The following is a 16880-nucleotide window of genomic DNA, read 5'->3' as shown; positions in this document are numbered from 1 at the left end:
AATCTTTAGAAAAGAGCCTTTCTCCTCAAGTCAAACAGGAACCAGGAAAGGCTGTAGGATGTCACTGTCATCAGGGGAAAGAAAGCTAAGCTCAGCATTTCATTTGAAAGTCTGTGACACACTTCTGAGTACACACTTGCAGCCCTTGTTTGGGGGTCTAGGATAGAAACTCTCCAAAGCAGTGTGCATTCTGTATGTAGAATTGTCCTATGACCCCAGGTTAAACACTCTTAGACCCCAGGTTTTTTTTTTGTCTTCACCCCCCACAGGTCACCTTGTTCCAGATCTGGTCAGAGAGATGCAGAGTGGGGGTGGGCTTTCTTCATCCCTCACGGTAGTCCCTGTTCCCATAGGCATGTTCTGAGAATCATGCTGGGGTTTACTAGCACACTCAAAGGCATGTGCCTAGGCTGGCGTGCAAAGATGGCTGCGGGCAACCGTGATAGCTAGTGTGCCCTCTTCCCACAGGCTGGCATGATCATAGACAATGGAGTCAAGACGACTGAGGCCTCAGCTAAGGACAAGCGGCCCTTCCTCTCCATCATTTCTGCCAGGTACTAACCCTTGGGACCACTTGTCCCTCGGGACCTCTCTCCTTGCCTGCTCTTCTCCCGCTCCAGTTATACATTTCTTTGCCCAATGAGTGCTGGCTAGCTGGCAGGGAGCCAGTTGTTCAGATGCAGTACTGTGCTAGAAGTCTAAACTAAGTCTGAGTTAGAGTCCAAGCTCCAGTAGCCAAAAGGAGACCAAAATCCCTAGACCCAGATTGCAGTGCAGAGCTAGGACCATGGAACAGTAGGAATGGCCAGAGCTGTAACAGACTGGGTTGGGATGCAGAGATGATCAAAAAAGAAGCCTTTACTGCCACTTAATCATTGGCAATGTGATGGCCGGGCTGATAAGTTAAACCAGAGCTTAGCTGAAGACCAGAGGCTGCTTTGAAAATGTTGTTGTCAAGCCTGGATGGGGTGGTGCACAAATTTAATTCCATCCAGAACCTAGGAGGGAGAGCAGAAAGATCTCTGTGAGTTCAAGGTCAGCATGGTCTGCACAGTGATCTCTAGGTCATCCAAGGCGACATAATGAGACCCTGTCTCAAAGAAGACAAAAGGAGTTGTTGTCAAAGCTTCAGGGTCATTAGCAAAAGCAGAACCTCTTGTCCGGCTCCTATAAGGAGCTAGGCCCTAGAGATGGAATCTCCTGCCTCTGGGAGAAGCTCAGAGTGTCCATGCCAGAGCCTGCGTGCCAGTGAATTTCTGTGGAGTCAGAAGTATCTGAGACCCTGTGAGGGGAAACCATCTTACAGAGGCCAGAAGGAGTAGCGCCTGTGTGTTCCCCATGCTCCAGGTACAGCCCTCACCAGGACGCAGACCCCCTGAAGCCCCGGGAGCCGGCCATCATCCGCCACTTCACTGCCTACAAGAACCAAGATCACGGAGCCTGGCTGCGGGGTGGGGACGTGTGGCTGGACAACTGCCGGTGAGTCTGGAAGGGACGGTGACACTGTCACAAGAGAGTCTTGACTGAGGAGCGAGCAAGGCACAAGGGGTTTTAAACACACTGATGTTCGGTTCTCTGCTCCCCCTGAAAGACAGGGACGTAGGAGGGCAGCAGACAGTGGTAGGGGGAGGAAAACCCACAGCAGAATGACAGATTGACCCACAGTGCGGAATGCTGGGTTATTCATGTGGACTCTCTTTCATGGTCCATGGCTGGTCAGTACAGGAAGGGAAAGGGAGTCATGGTGCTGGGCACTCAACATGTGCCTAAACTTTGGTTTTACTTCTCTCTCACTATACTTCTCAAGAATGCAAACTTAAAAAATAATGCACAATCCCAGCTCCATTGATGGTAAACTGAGGCTCAGTTATTGAGTGTCTCACATTGCATAGCTAACGGGTGGTACAAATGAGACTTGATGCTTGATTCTCTGAGCCCAACAAAAAGGGCCCCAAACATTGCCTTACCATGTAAAGTCCCCAGAAGTCTAATGCCAAACACGGTTCTCCTTCTGCAAAGAAAATTGTGACGCATCCTGCTAATGAGGGTGCATCTTCTTGTCCTTCACCAGACATTCTAAGGAAGCTAAACGCCCAGTGCCTAGTCTGGCTGGCACTGGGGTTGAGGTCCCACAAATAGATAAAGTTGACATGGTCCAGAGCTGACAGAATGGTCTCTTCCAGGACTTTGAGAATTAACCCAGTGTGGTTTGTAGGAGTTTGAGGGGGGCAGTATGTCTAGATGCAGGTTAGGATGTGAGGGTACCCCTGAAGATGGGAGACTGGAACACCAAATGGAATACCACACTCCAATCCACGTGAGGAAAAACCATAGAACGGAGAGTGTAGATAAACCCAGCCTTCAGCACAGAGAACAGGCACCGGTGGATGCTGTGTTTTTAGACACACTGAGATAGAGATGCTCATAAAGCATGCAGTGGAAATTCCCGCAAATCTTCCAAAGACAAGATAGGATGGATGTCCGGTCTTAGAGTCCCCAACAGATGAGGGGATGAGGGAGCTATGAGTGTCTGCAAGGTCGCTAGGGTCACAGCAGAGCACGGAGGGACTACGGCAAAACACCAGGAGATACCAGGGAGGAGGAAGGAGCTAGAGGGCCTGGTACCCTGGGTGATCCTTGGTCAATTAGTTTGAATGGCTAGATCTCTGAAGGGGAAGAACAGCATGTTGAAAAGGAGCTGAGCGTGAACTGGAGAGCTTGTAGAAACCGGGATCACACCGGTGTGACTGTCACAGAACAAACAGGATTGGGCCTTCTGGGCTTATAGGAGCCATGAAGCCCCTGGAGAGTCAAGAAACAGCAGGTGGTTGGTGAAAATGGCCCCTGGGGAAATGAGCCCCTTGGGGAGTCCTGGGCAGGAAGGGAGAAGGGGAACAAAGGAAGTGAAGGCAACCCAGATCCAAGGTCTAGCTCCTTCATGGAGTAGGACCAGTTGCTTCCAGAAACCTGCTCATGCTGACCCTAAAATTGTGCAGAGTTTCTGGGGAGCAGCTGTGATCAGCATGGTGTAATTGTGGGGTTTGTTCTTGGTCCTCTCAGAAACAGAGCCTCCCTGGTTTTTTGAGAAACTTGGAAACTAGCAATTTGAGTTTATTACTGTGGCTGAGAGTAGTCCCCACACGGTCTACCTTCAGTCAGTGCTCGTCCTGAGGGTGAGAAAGCACCCCCTCCATTTCTCCTGATCAACCTCAGAGTCCCCAGTAGCTTGGCCAGAGGTGGGCTAGCAAGGGAGGCCTGTGAGGCCCAGCTCTCCTGAAGTTAATGTTTCATGCCCCCAAATGCTGAGCACTGAAGACCCCTGCCAGTGTGGGTCTTCTAGCTCTCCGCCAGACACTTCAAGGAACACTAAATCTGTGAAGAGAAACCCCACTACCTATTTTCTGGGTAGAGTGGAAAGTTACGATTTCCTCAGTGAAACTCCTCCCTCGATGGTCCACAGTGAGACTCCAGCGACAGAGAAGGGTCCTTCCTTCTACATTCTTATTGACCGTGGAGTAAGATTGTATGCTGACTGTCTGTCTGTTCTTGTCCCCAGGTTTGCTGATAATGGCATCGGCCTGACCCTGGCCAGGTAAGAGTAACTGTCATTGTGATGGGCCTTCCCTGGGAGCTCGTATCTGGACATCTCACCCCCACCGTCTCCTCTCTGCAGTGGTGGAACCTTCCCGTACGATGATGGCTCCAAGCAGGAGATAAAGAACAGCTTGTTTGTTGGCGAGAGTGGCAACGTGGGCACAGAAATGATGGACAACAGGATCTGGGGCCCAGGTGGCTTGGACCACAGCGGAAGGACCCTCCCCATAGGCCAGTAGGTTTGCAATGGTGGGAACTGCCCTTTTCTGTATGTGGCTTGCGTCACAGCCATGGAAAGAAGGAAGTTAGTGAGAGGCTTCTATGTGTTGACTCTGAATTTTTTGGCTCTCTAAGAACATGAATGAGAATGAAATCTGGAATGAGGAGAGAAGTCCAAAACCAGTGTAGACTAGATGCCAACAAGTACACAGCCGTCAAATACATGATATGGTTCTGGCCAGTGTTCAGGGGAACATGGTGTCCAGGGGAACATGGTGTCCAGAAGAGGGGTTCTGAGTCTCTGTAACAACTCACATGAAGTCTTTCATTCATTTCCGAGTGTGGCAGAGAGGCAGCCAGGCCACTTATAGGAGGATGAGCAGAGGTGATCAAACCTGCATCCGTGTCTCACACAGATCGGAATCTTCCACCAAAACACAGACCATTGCTAGGTGGTCGCCTCTCAAGGCTGCCATGCATACAAGAAGCAAGACTTGTTCCACCTAGGCCTTAGAATTGGTTTAGTTGTCTCCTTGTGAAAATAATGGTTTCTGCTGCTACAATCAGGACAGAAACACACAAACTGAACCTTTCAACCCACGTGCATGCACGTGGGTCTCCCCAAAGATACCCTAGAGGCATACTCAGAGGCATATGCCTGGTCTTCTTTGGCTTCCATCTTAAGGGATGTGGCTTTTATTTACAAGCGGGTCTGAGTCTGCATTTCTAGAATTTCTTTCTAGGAGGTTGCCAACCTCCAGGAGCAGGATATTCTGGTAGCTTCCCGAGGCGATCATGTCTATGGAAGAATGACAGGTTCAGGCAGGTTCCTCACGCTGCCTTTAAGAGGAGAGAGCTAGAAAGGGCCGCACAGTTTTGACTGAGGTATATTCTGCCTGACTGGAAGTCGATTAGGATCTAAAGCAAGTGGTTTGTGTAGAATGAGCAAGAATGTGCTGACTCCCTGAACACTTTAACTGGGAAAATGCATGGAAGCTGACCAATCCCGAATGGGCCATCTTTTCCCATACCCTGCTCAAGAGTCTCAAGCGAATGGGAAGGATCCCTCTGAGCCCCTCCCCCTGCCAGGCAAGGGTGAAGGTTTCCACATCACTACTTCCTTCCTGGTCCCTCCATGTCTCCCCGCTGCCACCTCTTCCCTCTCCCTTCCTGCTGCTCCCCAGTATCAAGCCTTCTCAGGGGCCCTGTGTCTGTCTGTGGCCTTGCTTTTCTAGCAAGAGCAGCCTTTGCCTCTGGCCATACTTGAAAGTTACAGTGCTGTTCTTTTTAATCATGGCCTGTGCTATGTGGTTCTGTTCCTTCCAGTGCCCCAAGCCCAGCACATTGCCGCTGGGTAGACGTACAGAGGAAGCTCATCTGGATCTTAATCTGATTAAATTGCCATAGCAACTAAAACTAGGACGATAATGACTAACAGTGTTCCGCTCCCAAGGGACAGAATATTGGCAGTCTCTTGAAGTATTTACAGTATTTTCCTAGTGACTGGACACATTGATGGGAAGAGGAGAGAAACTGTCTAAACAGAGGTCCCTGAGCCAGCGACTAAATAGACAGCTATTTATCTACCAGCCTACCATTCATTCGTCCAGCTAGCTGTCTATCATACCACTCACCCACTCATGTGGTCACCCACGTACCGTCCACCCATCTACCATCCAGCTACCTACAAGCTGTCCATCTCTTCATCCACCCACCATTCATTCATCTGTCTGCCCATCCATCTACCCATCCATCCAACCCAATCCATCCATCCCTTTTTCCATCATCCTTCCATCCACCATCCAGCCAATACATCCCTACCATCTATCTTCGCAGCCTTTCTTATCACTGACACTGTGTCCATACAAGGCTTCCCAGTGAGTTGACTTAATGATTCTCAGTGGAGGGGGTTGCTGGAGGTGGGAATCAGGAACGGCTTTACTCGTAAAAGCTCTTACCAGTCAGTCACCTCCGAAGAAGTAACAACACAGAGTTCATCTAATGTCTGACTTCCTTAACTCCACAGGAATTTTCCCATTCGAGGGATTCAGTTCTACGATGGTCCCATCAACATCCAAAACTGTACCTTCCGCAAGTTCGCGGCCCTCGAGGGCCGGCACACTAGCGCCTTGGCCTTCCGCCTAAACAATGCCTGGCAAAGCTGCCCTCACAACAATGTCACCAACATTGCCTTTGAGGATGTCCCGGTGAGTACTCCTGGCATAGCCAGGCTTTGAGTGATGACTCACATGTCCCCCACAGTTTAGAGATTGAGCTGTCGCCACCGCCGCGAGGGTGGAATAGCTTCCTCCAAGTAGGCTGGACCGGGTCCCAGTTTGCTTTCTGCCCAAACTGGAAAAGTACAAGCTCAGGTCACAGAAAAAGGTCGAGTCTGGGTGAATGCCCATTGGCCTTCAGTCTGTGCCTCAGTAAGAACCTAGAGATGAACTCGGGGTTCTGAAGTTGTTCCTCCAGACCCCTGCCACACCGGATGTTGGAACCAGGCTACTTAAGTTGGCACAGATCATCTCCCAACTCCAGAAGTGTCCAAGGGAAGTCTTCTGAAGACATTGTTTAACTTCATTCTGAAAGCAGACTGTAAACAGGGGCCTCCTGCCTGTAGATGGAGAAGGTGGAGGAGCTGAGGGTCAGGAGAGCGGGTCAAGGCTGCCTGTGGGGCCTGCTACCTCTCACTATTCCCATCTCCCCTCTTTGCTCACCCCTCCTCAGTTCTTCCTCCTTCCTACTACTGCGTTTGCCTTTCTGCCCAGTCACTGGTAAGATAGGAAACTTAAGTTACTTCATTTCTTCACACAGACCCCTGAGGGCCTGCAGGTCAGTCACAGAGATGTCCCATGGCTTGCACTGTGAGGTCGTCTTCAAATCCAATGCACACACAAGCTCGTGCACAATTCTCACACACGGGTACCCCCTACACACTATGTGTACACACTTTCTCGCACAAGCACTCATCCCTCCCTCCTCCCCAGCTCATTCGCCAGACCGCTCACACTGACCGACTCCTAAGCCACCTACAGCAGCCAAACCATAGTGAGTGGAGCCAAATGGTGCGCTAATTTTCAGAGCTGAGGCACAGTTGACACTCTGTTTATCAGAGTTCCATGAGATGGTCATCCGTGCGGTTTCCTCCAGCGCCCAAGGGCAGCCTCCGTCTGGCTGCTTTGTAATGTCAGAGGAAATTGGAAACTTTGCCCTGGCCTGGTGATGGCTGCAATTTCCTTTCACCTTCGGGCCCAGCCTTATTTTCCTGGGCTCTGTTCAGATTACTTCCAGAGTGTTCTTCGGCGAGCCTGGGCCCTGGTTCAACCAGCTGGACATGGATGGGGACAAGACGTCTGTGTTCCACGATGTGGATGGCTCCGTGTCCGAGTACCCTGGCTCCTACCTCACTAAGGATGACAACTGGCTGGTTCGGCACCCAGACTGCATCAACGTCCCAGACTGGAGAGGGGCCATCTGCAGTGGGCGTTATGCACAGGTGGGGATGCCACCCTAAGCCACTTGCTTGTCCACTCACTCCTGTGACAAGGGCTCTCAGATTGCCTGGCGTGTGTCCAACTCTACGTTGGGTCAAGAGCGAGGCAGGATTTTCCTTCCTTGCCTTTCCTGTCCCTCGCTCCCGTTCCACAGGATTTTCACGGTCTAAACACTGCCCTGGGGTGTTTCATGTTAGGGTGCAGCACCTACTAACTGCTGGCCTCCAGCTCACACCCTGGGAGCCTTGGCGTCCTTGTGTGTGAACTTGAGCTGAAAGCTGAACTCTTTTAACCGTTGTTTTAGGAATGATTTCAGATGATGCAAATAAAATCCCTCCTCCCATGCCTTTTTAGACATAGAAATATAATACAAACCATAACTTTCAGGGTAGTCATGTTGAAAGATAAAAAGAAATGAGACATTAATTCAATAATATTTTCACACATACTCAAAATGCTATCCTTTCAACGTGTGGTTAATATAAAAAATTTGGAGCAATTTTTTCTGTTCATAGACTTCAAGCTTTCACATATATTTATATTTCTAGTCTACTTCTTTAAGTATTTATTTATTTTTTCTTTTTTCTTTTTTTTGGTTTTTCGAGACAGGGTTTCTCTGCAGCTTTAGAGCCTGTCCTGGAACTAGCTCTTGTAGACCAGGCTGGCCTTATTTATTTACATGATGAGTGCTTTGCCTTCACACATGTCTGTGCACCATGTGCATGCAGGTGCCCACAGAGATCAAAAGAAGGTGCCAGATCTGCTGGAACTGGAGTTAGGGATGGTTGGGAACCACTAAGTGGGTGCTGGGAACTGAACCCCAGTCCTCTGGAGGAGCGGCAAGTGCTCATAACTGCTGAGCCATTGCTCTCTACGAGCCCGTTTCTTCTGATTCTCAGCAAAGCTGCAGAGACCTAGCAAAACAACCAAGCTCTGTTTAATGAGAGGAAAAACTTTTTCAGTGTTCTTGATTTAAAATGAATTGATTGATTGACGTCGTGACTCAGACCTGCATTTTGAGGTTTAAAGTAATTAAAATAGCATTTGAAAGCTGGTTCCTGGGCCACATTGTTCTCATGTCCAGGAACTCAGTGGGCACACATGACACATGACTAACACGTGAAACAGAGTTATATAATGTTTGGAGTGTAACAACCAGAAATCATTGCCATTACCCTGTGACCATCACTGCCATTTCTTGGATGGATGAATGAATGAATGAATGAATGAGGGGAAAGAGGCCACAGAAAATTGTCAGATTAGGAAGAAAGTACTGGACCACGTGGTCCAGAGGAGAAGGAAATATGTGATGACTGTGTCTTCCTGACCATCCTACAAGACAGGCATTCCTATCACCACAGTGGACATCAGAAAGCTTACAGGATATTTAATTATGTCTTTTGATGCATTGGACAGCCCTGTAAGATGGACAAAGTTGAAGTTTCTTTTTTCATCTTACATAGCATAGTATAATGTGTATGTATATATATTATATACACATAACATACATACATGACATAAGCATATTACACACATACACACACACACTAGAAGGGAAGAGAGCACATTCCTTCCAAAGCACATCATTGCACTTTGGTGTAATGGTCTCTCTTGGTCTTGACTGCAGAGATATCACTTTATGGATATGGGATGAGCCAGAGAACTGAACAGTGTCGTGTGTGTGTGTGTGTGTGTGTGTGATGTATGCATATATTATATGTTTGTGTGCTTTTCCTTGAGTGTACACATGTCTTCTACCGCTGCCCTCCTTCTGTTTTGACTTAAGCTCCCTCGAGTCCCTGAAGTCACTGTTTTGACTAGGCTAGATGCCCAGCAAGCTTCCAGGAATCACTGTTTCTGCCTACCCCCAGTGCTGGGGTAACAGATGCATGCTGCCATGCCAGCTTTTACATAGGTGCTGGGGATCCATACGAAGGGTTCTTAGGCTTTTATAGCAGACTTTTTACCTGTTGAGCCATCTCTCTAGCCCCCCAGAAGAGTGTCTCAAATAGAGCTCAGCTCTTTGCTCCTTGGAGACGTAGTGACTGACAGTCTTATTTTCCAGTTTTTTTCTTTGAATGGGGCAACATGCTCTCATGTGGTGGGTACTGATACATATACTACCTGGCCCACGAGCAGGGAGGCAGCGAGTGAAGTAGGGCAACACACCCAGACAAACTCTCCTAGACAGTGAAGGGCCAGCTGTATCTAGAGAGGCATTTGAGTATCCCCCTCCCACTGGTCACGGTGCTCCCAGTCCCTGACATCTCAACTGCTAAGGAGGTGGAGGCAGGAGGATTGCAAGTTTATTAGTGCCAAGACCAACTTGGGCAGGCAACTTAGTGAGCCCTTCCTTGACTCAAATAGTAGAAAGAGGCCTAGGGATATAGCCAATGGTGGAGTACTTGCCTGACACCCATAGTGTTTAATGCATATATGGAGAGAAGAAAGAAAAAAGAGGAAAGGAGAGGTCAGGTAATGAAGGATGAAATGAAGAAGGAATGAAGGAATTAGGAAAGGAGGAAGAAGAAGGACGGGAGGGCCCCTCTTCCCCTTTCTTGTCTTTCCGCACATGCGTCCGTTTTCCACAGTTCACCATGTAGCTGGCAGCCGACTCCTGGCAGTTCCGCTGGCCATGCCTCAGCAGAGGTCACTTTTTGGAAACCCCAGAAAGTGACTGCTGAACGTAGTGCAGCTTAGGCTGTGTTCACTAGCAGGGAGACACGTCCCCTTATTTGGTCTTCCTTCCATTCGGGCTCTGTAAAGAGACAGTGGCTCTGAAAGGGCCCTCTGTGACCAGATGTTAGCCAGGCCCTCTGAGACAGTTCTTCTAACAGCCTTTCTGTATGCTTCAAAGATGTACATCCAGGCCTACAAGAGCAGCAACCTGCGCATGAAGATCATCAAGAACGACTTCCCTAGCCACCCCCTCTATCTGGAGGGGGCCCTCACCAGGAGCACCCACTACCAGCAGTACCAGCCCGTCGTCACCCTGCAGAAGGGCTACACCATCCATTGGGACCAGACAGCCCCGGCTGAGCTTGCCATCTGGCTCATCAACTTCAACAAGTGAGTCGGAGCAGCCAGGATCACGTGACCCAGGACAGTGGTGCTAGCTGAGCTCAGGCAGAGACAGTGAGAACTTCCCGTGGTTAGCGGGGACCTCAGGCTGGTCCCTCTCAGCCCTGCAGGAGGTATCCAAAGAGTTTCTCATCACCCACCATATCTTTGAGAACCCAGAGATGTGGGTTCAGGATGCATACGGGGTCTGCCTCAGGCAAAACAGTTAACCTCTTAAAGGCTTGGTGTGATTATTGCCTCCCAAGTGCACAAAAAAAAAATGTAGTGAGCTAATGAGTATATGGTAACTGCCACCCAGCTCCTGGCATTACCAAGTGCTCAGGAAATGGGGAAAAAGCTACAGGATGTTGCTGCTATTATTTATGGGGAAGGGCAGAAAGCTCCGAGAAGGTATCTTAATTACTTTTCTTTTCTTTTTTTTTTTTTTTTTTTTTTTTGGTTTTTCGAGACAGGGTTTCTCTGTAGCTTTGGAGCCTGTCCTGGAACTAGCTCTTGTAGACCAGGCTGGTCTCGAACTCACAGAGATTCGCCTGCCTCTGCCTCCTGAGTGCTGGGATTAAAGGCGTGCGCCACCACCGCCCGGCCTTAATTACTTTTCTGTGGCTGTGGTAAGGCATCCTAATAGAAGCAACTTAAGGAAGGAAGGACTTATTTTGCTCAGGGGTTGATGTTAAAGTGTGTCACGGTGAGGGCACCATGTTGGCAGGAACTGGAGGCAGCTGGTCACATTGCAGTCAGAGGGCAGAGGGCAATGCACACTTCTTATTTGGTCTAGGACCCCAGCCAATGGAATGGTGTCACCCACATTTAGGGAAGATCTCCCCCACCTCAATCAACCTAGTCAAGAAAAACTCCTCACAGGCATGGTGAGAAGCTAGCCTAATCTAGACAATCCTTCCCAGTATGGGGGATTACAGCTTTTCCCAGGCTGTTCAAAGTGCTACTAAGTCCATCCATATAAACCACGGTGGAGGGGAAGTAGTCAGGATGAGGGCGTCAGATCAACTGTGTACGTGCACATTCAAACATTTCCTACATCCATCATGTACTCATCTCTGTGCTCCTGAGACAGACATTTATCCATTGCAGAAAGGAGGAGGAAGCTGGCCCTCCAATCATGCTCTGTCAGGAAGGGGCTGAACCTAGCCCTCAGTGGCTTAAGCGCTTTAATCATGGCCCAGTCGAAAGAACCCCATCGTCCCATACAGAGCACCCCTAGATCAGCCCTTGAATGCTCATAGATGACCCATTCCCATGATCCTCCTTGGCCACTGGTGGTCGCCATCCATCCTTCTCTCCTTGAACGCTTTGCAGCTTAGTAATTATTCTCTTTCAAACCTCCCCCACATAGAGCTCTTGGAGCATTCTTATTATGGTCGTGCTCACCCTGGCCTGGACACCCTTGTCCAGAACTAACTCTGCCTCCTTTCCTAGGGGCGACTGGATCCGAGTGGGGCTCTGCTACCCAAGGGGCACCACCTTTTCCATCCTTTCGGATGTTCACAATCGCCTGCTGAAGCAAACATCCAAGACGGGGACCTTCGTGAGGACCCTGCAGATGGACAAGATGGAGCAGAGCTATCCCGGCAGGAGCCACTACTACTGGGATGAGGATTCTGGGTAAGGAGGCTCCTCTGGTCTGCAGAAGTGGGGCTCAGTTCACTGTGTATCCTGGGTCTTCCTAGGACTCCAGGAACTACTGTGTAGTTGATACTGATGAATACAGAACGCTTTCCTAGGTGCTTTGACCCTAACGCCAACTGTGTTCTCAACTACCTAACACAGTCAAACACTGGGAGAGACATTAGCTTTCTAATTAAATCTGCACGTGGATTGTAGGGGGAAAAAATCAGAAAATAAAGTACAGGGAGTAAGGAAAAACAAAACGAATGTGATATGCTATCCCCCCAAACCCAAAGGGAACAAACAATCTTCTAATTTGAAGGTGGGGAAAGAAGATACTGGAGACACAAGAGTGACTTGGGCCAGGGGCCACAGCACAAACCTTCCCCAGCTGTACCTGAGTCTATGACTGTCTATTCCCCAAGCCCCCAACTCCTGCTGGCCCTCATTGGGTCCTGGTCAACAGAGACTCAAGGGAGGCACAGTATCTGCACAAAGACACTGAGGAGCTCTTTGGTCCCTTCCCCTGAAAATAAACCCAGGGCTGGGGAGATAGTTCAGCCGATCAAGTACTTGCTGCACAAACATGAAGACCAGAGTTCAGCCACCTAGAACCTACATAATAAAGACAGGCACAGTGCCATGGCGTTTAAAGTCCCAGAACTGGAGAGGTGGAGACAGGCAGATTCCTTGGGCTCACCAGCCAGCCTAGAGTTTAGTCTGCAAAGTCCAGGTAAAAATGCAAGTCCCTTTCTTAAGATTTAGTATGGAAAGCTCCTGAGGATTGACACCAAAAGATGACCTGTGATCTCCACGTTCACACATAAATACTTGTGCCTGTACACGCACACACACATACACACACGTGCACATGCATGTATACACATACACACACACACACACACACACACACAAAATCCAGGCTAACAACTGAGGTAGTCCAGTATGCCTCACACTGATGAAGCTGGTCACAGAGAAAGGTAAAAAGTTATTTAATGGGCATTTTGCTTTCCTTATGAGGAGAAAACAGAGTAGCTTGTCTCTCTTTCTAAGCGGAAAATAACTTGCCATAGTTAGGGGTGAAATGGAAATAGACCAGCTCAGAGGAAGGCGTTCCAAGGTGGGAAGTGGTCCCTGGCTTGGTTTTAGCTGTGCCCTGCACTATTGGGTTTACCAGTTTCCACCAACGGAAGTGTCACCAAACAATGAGTATGGTATAGAAGTATGGCCATTGGTGGCAGGGCTCCAGGAGCATGGGGCTCACTGAGGCCAGGGCCCTAGTTCCTTCACCACCCCACAGCCCTGACATTCAGCTCACTGGAACACCGATGGGTTACAGATCAAGGCCAGACCTGTGATCTGTACTGAGGAGTGTGGGATGGATGATCTCTCAAGTTCCCCTTGTTCTGATCTGGTAACAAAGAAATCTTAACACTGCTAAATTCAGTATAGGAGCTAAGGGGCCATGCCGACATCTGCCCCTCGGGCCTTGGTATGGGTTCTGATGGGGAAGGGATCTCCCGTTGGATCTGGTCATGGGCAACACTAGCAGGAGGTGTTACCTCTGCGGAGCATCCAGACGGCACTGGCTCTGCCCTTGGCCTTGAGCTGGAGACTCCTGTTTGACACTTTCCAGTTTAGTCTGGGATCTCTTCATGCCAGGAACAAAGGTATCTTGTTTGTGTATATGTTTGATTTTTGTGTTTCTTTGAGACAGGGTTTCACTAGTTAGCCCTGGCCAGCCCAGAACTTACTGTGTAGACCAGGCTGGCCTCAAACTCAAAGATATCCACCAGCCTTTGCCTTTGAAGTGCTGAGATTAAAGATTCAATCCTTTAATGCCATATCCAGCAGGACAAAGGTTCTTGTTTTGTAGTGGCTTGAAACAGCTCAGATCCAAGACAAGGCTCATTCCCTCATGGTCTCATATACATGAACATGCGTGCATATATCAAGCCTCTTGTATCAGGGTCCTCTCTCAAGCTGCTTTCTTTTCTCGATTCCCGGGGAGGACAGTGGTACAAAAGAGTCATAGCAGCCACCCCTCACGTCCTTACAACTCAGTTACCAACCAGTGAACGACAAGACCCAACACCTTTTTCATTGTAGCTCACAAGAGGATACATCCTCTTGCCTCCCTGTAGCCAATAAACAGCCTAATGAGTGTAGGCAGAGATTACTCATTCATTTCCTGACCTGAATAATAACACAGCAACTATGTTAATTACAGCACTATTGGGACAATAGCTTAGGCATAATTCTAGCTAACTCTTACATCTTAATCTATTTCTATTCATCGTGTATTGGCACAAGGCTGTGGCTTACTGGTAAGGATCCAACTTCTGGTGTCTTTCTCCTTCAGCAGCTACATGGCATCTCCTGACTCCACCTACTTTCTCTATCCCTGTCAGATTTCCAGCCTGGATTTACTCTACTAAGCCATTGGCTGAAACAGCTTCTTTAATAACTAATGGCAATAAAACATATTCCTAACATACAGAGGGGAATCCCACATCATAATGAGAATCCAGTGTGAGCGCCTACTCTGGTCAGAAGTGGAGTGGAGTAGGCTGTGTCACGTGGGCCCGAAACCAAGTGGGCTCCTTAAAAGTTGGCTTCCCAAAAGGAAAGTGTAGAGACAGTCAGTTCTTATTATCATTAGATATTACAGACAAGACTTGAGAGCATTTTTCTGAGATGAAAGGACAATAACAAATGCCAAGTTAGTTCTGCGGTGGCCTCATTGTCTGCCTCCTTGGAACATGGGTCAGCTTCCTTCCCCATAGTTATTATTAGAATAAGTTATGGCTTGAAGGAGAGTAGAGTTGGGATCCACACTGGGTTGGGAATACTCCCAGCTCTGTCAGTCCCCAGTGGGGCAGTTACTTCTCTGGGACAATCCCCATCTGACAAGTCAGTGTGATAATGGCACACAGTGGGCAAAGTTGATGATTAAATTAGACAATATATCAATTTACAATGGCATGGCACAGTTAGTCCTCAGAAAATATTTGCCAGCACTCTTAGCCCCATCTTGAATATAATCCTAAACACATTTATTTTCTTCCTCCAACTGTATATGACTCTGCGACAGGCACAGTTCATGATTTAAAGCCCTCAAGACGCAACCTCGGTGACAAAGATTTTTTTTGATTTGTTTGTTCATTTGTTTGCCTGAGACAAGGTCTTGCTAGGTGTAGTCTACCTGGGCTTGAACTCAGTAAATAGACCAGGCTGGCCTTAAACTTGAGATGACCCTCCCACCTCTGCTTCCCAAGTGCTGGGATGACAGGCGGGTGCCACCCTGTCTGATTTGGGTGAGAAGAAGGTTCTAAGTGTCCCGGAGGAACACCTAGGCTCTTTCTGTGCTTAGGTTGCTCTTCCTGAAGCTAAAAGCCCAGAATGAAAGAGAGAAGTTTGCCTTCTGCTCCATGAAGGGCTGTGAGCGAATCAAGATAAAAGCCCTCATCCCGAGGAACGCGGGCATCAGCGACTGCACAGCCACCGCTTACCCCAGGTTCACCGAGAGGGCCGTGGTGGATGTGCCAATGCCCAAGAAGCTCGTTGGAGCTCAGCTGGTAAGTGCCCATGCATGCGTCTGACCTAGCTGAGCATAGGCTCAGACCTAGCTGAGCTCCTCTATGGACACCTGCTCGGCCCCATGACTCACTTCTGGGTCAAGGCCCAGGGCACATGAGGAGAAAGACCACCCAGACCTCACAGCCTCGCTACTGTTCCATGTTTGTTTCTCAGAAGACAAAGGACCACTTCCTGGAAGTAAAGATGGAAAGTTCCAGGCAGCACTACTTCCACCTTCGGAACGACTTCGCGTATATCGAAGTAAGCAGATGTTCTGCGGGGACCAAGGCTGTTCACTGAGGTGGAGTTGGGTGGATTATCTCCTTCTGTCTTACCGTGAACACAGAACCCGCTGACTTATGGGAGGGGAAGATGGGTCTTGGCTTGAGTTTCCAGAGAGCTCTGGTTTGTTGTAGCGAGGAAGGTACAACGGCACAGCCCAGTGCTGCACAGGGGCCTGCTGTCATGGTTGTTTTTCCATTGCTGTGACAAAACGCCGCAACCTAGGTAACTTATAAACGAAAGGGTTTAATGTGGGGCTTGCGGTTTCAGAGGGCTAGCGTCCATAACAATGGAGAAGAAAACATGGTGGTAACATCTGAGAGCTTCCATCTTGATCCACAAATAGGAGGCAGAGGGAGACACCGGGAATGGTGGGAGTCTTTTGAAACCTCTAAGCCTGTCCCAAGTGACACACCTCCTCTAGCAAGGTCACACTTTCTAATCCTTCGTAATCCATCCCACCAAGTGGGCACCAAGCAGTCACGTATATGGACCTACGGGTGCCTTTCTCATTCAAACCACCTCACCTGCTCAGGTAGCAGAAGCTGTTGACCTCCTGGAAGGACCAGGGAACCAGGAGAGAGGCAGAAACTAGGAGGTCAGGAATAACTTTTAAAGACCAACTCATAGTCACCGACTTCCTCCAGCTGATTCACCCTCCTAAAGGCTCCACCTACTCCTGAAACATCCTCAGCAGGTGGGGAGCCAAGGTTCAGAGCATGAGCCGGTGGGGGCGTGTCAGGTTAACCTATAACAGGTGGTGTTGTGATAAATCACCACAAGCTGCACGGGTTAAAAGAGAAGAAATTCTCTTTCAGTTTGGGAAGCCCGCGAGCTTGCTCTAACTTCCAGTGACTCTAAAGACCTTTGGATAAGAGTCACTTCGCTGACATCCTGGTCCCATCTTCTTGAGGCCCTTCCTCCTTTGTGCCTATCCCATATCTGTCACCTTTCTTCTCAAGAGACCCCATTGTTGGATTTAGTGCCTGCCCCAAACAGTTGGGA

At 48.9% G+C, this 16880-nt stretch overlaps 1 protein-coding gene across 1 annotated transcript in view; it reads left to right on the top strand.

Moving 5' to 3' along the window:
* LOC119802504 (cell migration inducing hyaluronidase 1) overlaps nt 1-16880 on the top strand; it is a 67521-nt gene that overhangs the window by 43925 nt on the left and 6716 nt on the right. Inside the window, exons 21-30 of the mRNA XM_042054059.1 lie at nt 469-554; nt 1348-1479; nt 3557-3592; nt 3674-3829; nt 5840-6020; nt 7097-7312; nt 10168-10379; nt 11826-12011; nt 15388-15592; nt 15768-15854. Of these exons, the coding sequence (XP_041909993.1) occupies nt 469-554; nt 1348-1479; nt 3557-3592; nt 3674-3829; nt 5840-6020; nt 7097-7312; nt 10168-10379; nt 11826-12011; nt 15388-15592; nt 15768-15854 (1497 nt within the window). The remainder of the gene's footprint in view (nt 1-468; nt 555-1347; nt 1480-3556; nt 3593-3673; nt 3830-5839; nt 6021-7096; nt 7313-10167; nt 10380-11825; nt 12012-15387; nt 15593-15767; nt 15855-16880) is intronic.

The sequence above is a fragment of the Arvicola amphibius genome, chromosome 12 (assembly GCF_903992535.2).
Source record: "Arvicola amphibius chromosome 12, mArvAmp1.2, whole genome shotgun sequence".
Lineage (NCBI taxonomy): Eukaryota > Metazoa > Chordata > Mammalia > Rodentia > Cricetidae > Arvicola > Arvicola amphibius.
This window is presented reverse-complemented; position numbering and strand designations above follow the sequence as displayed.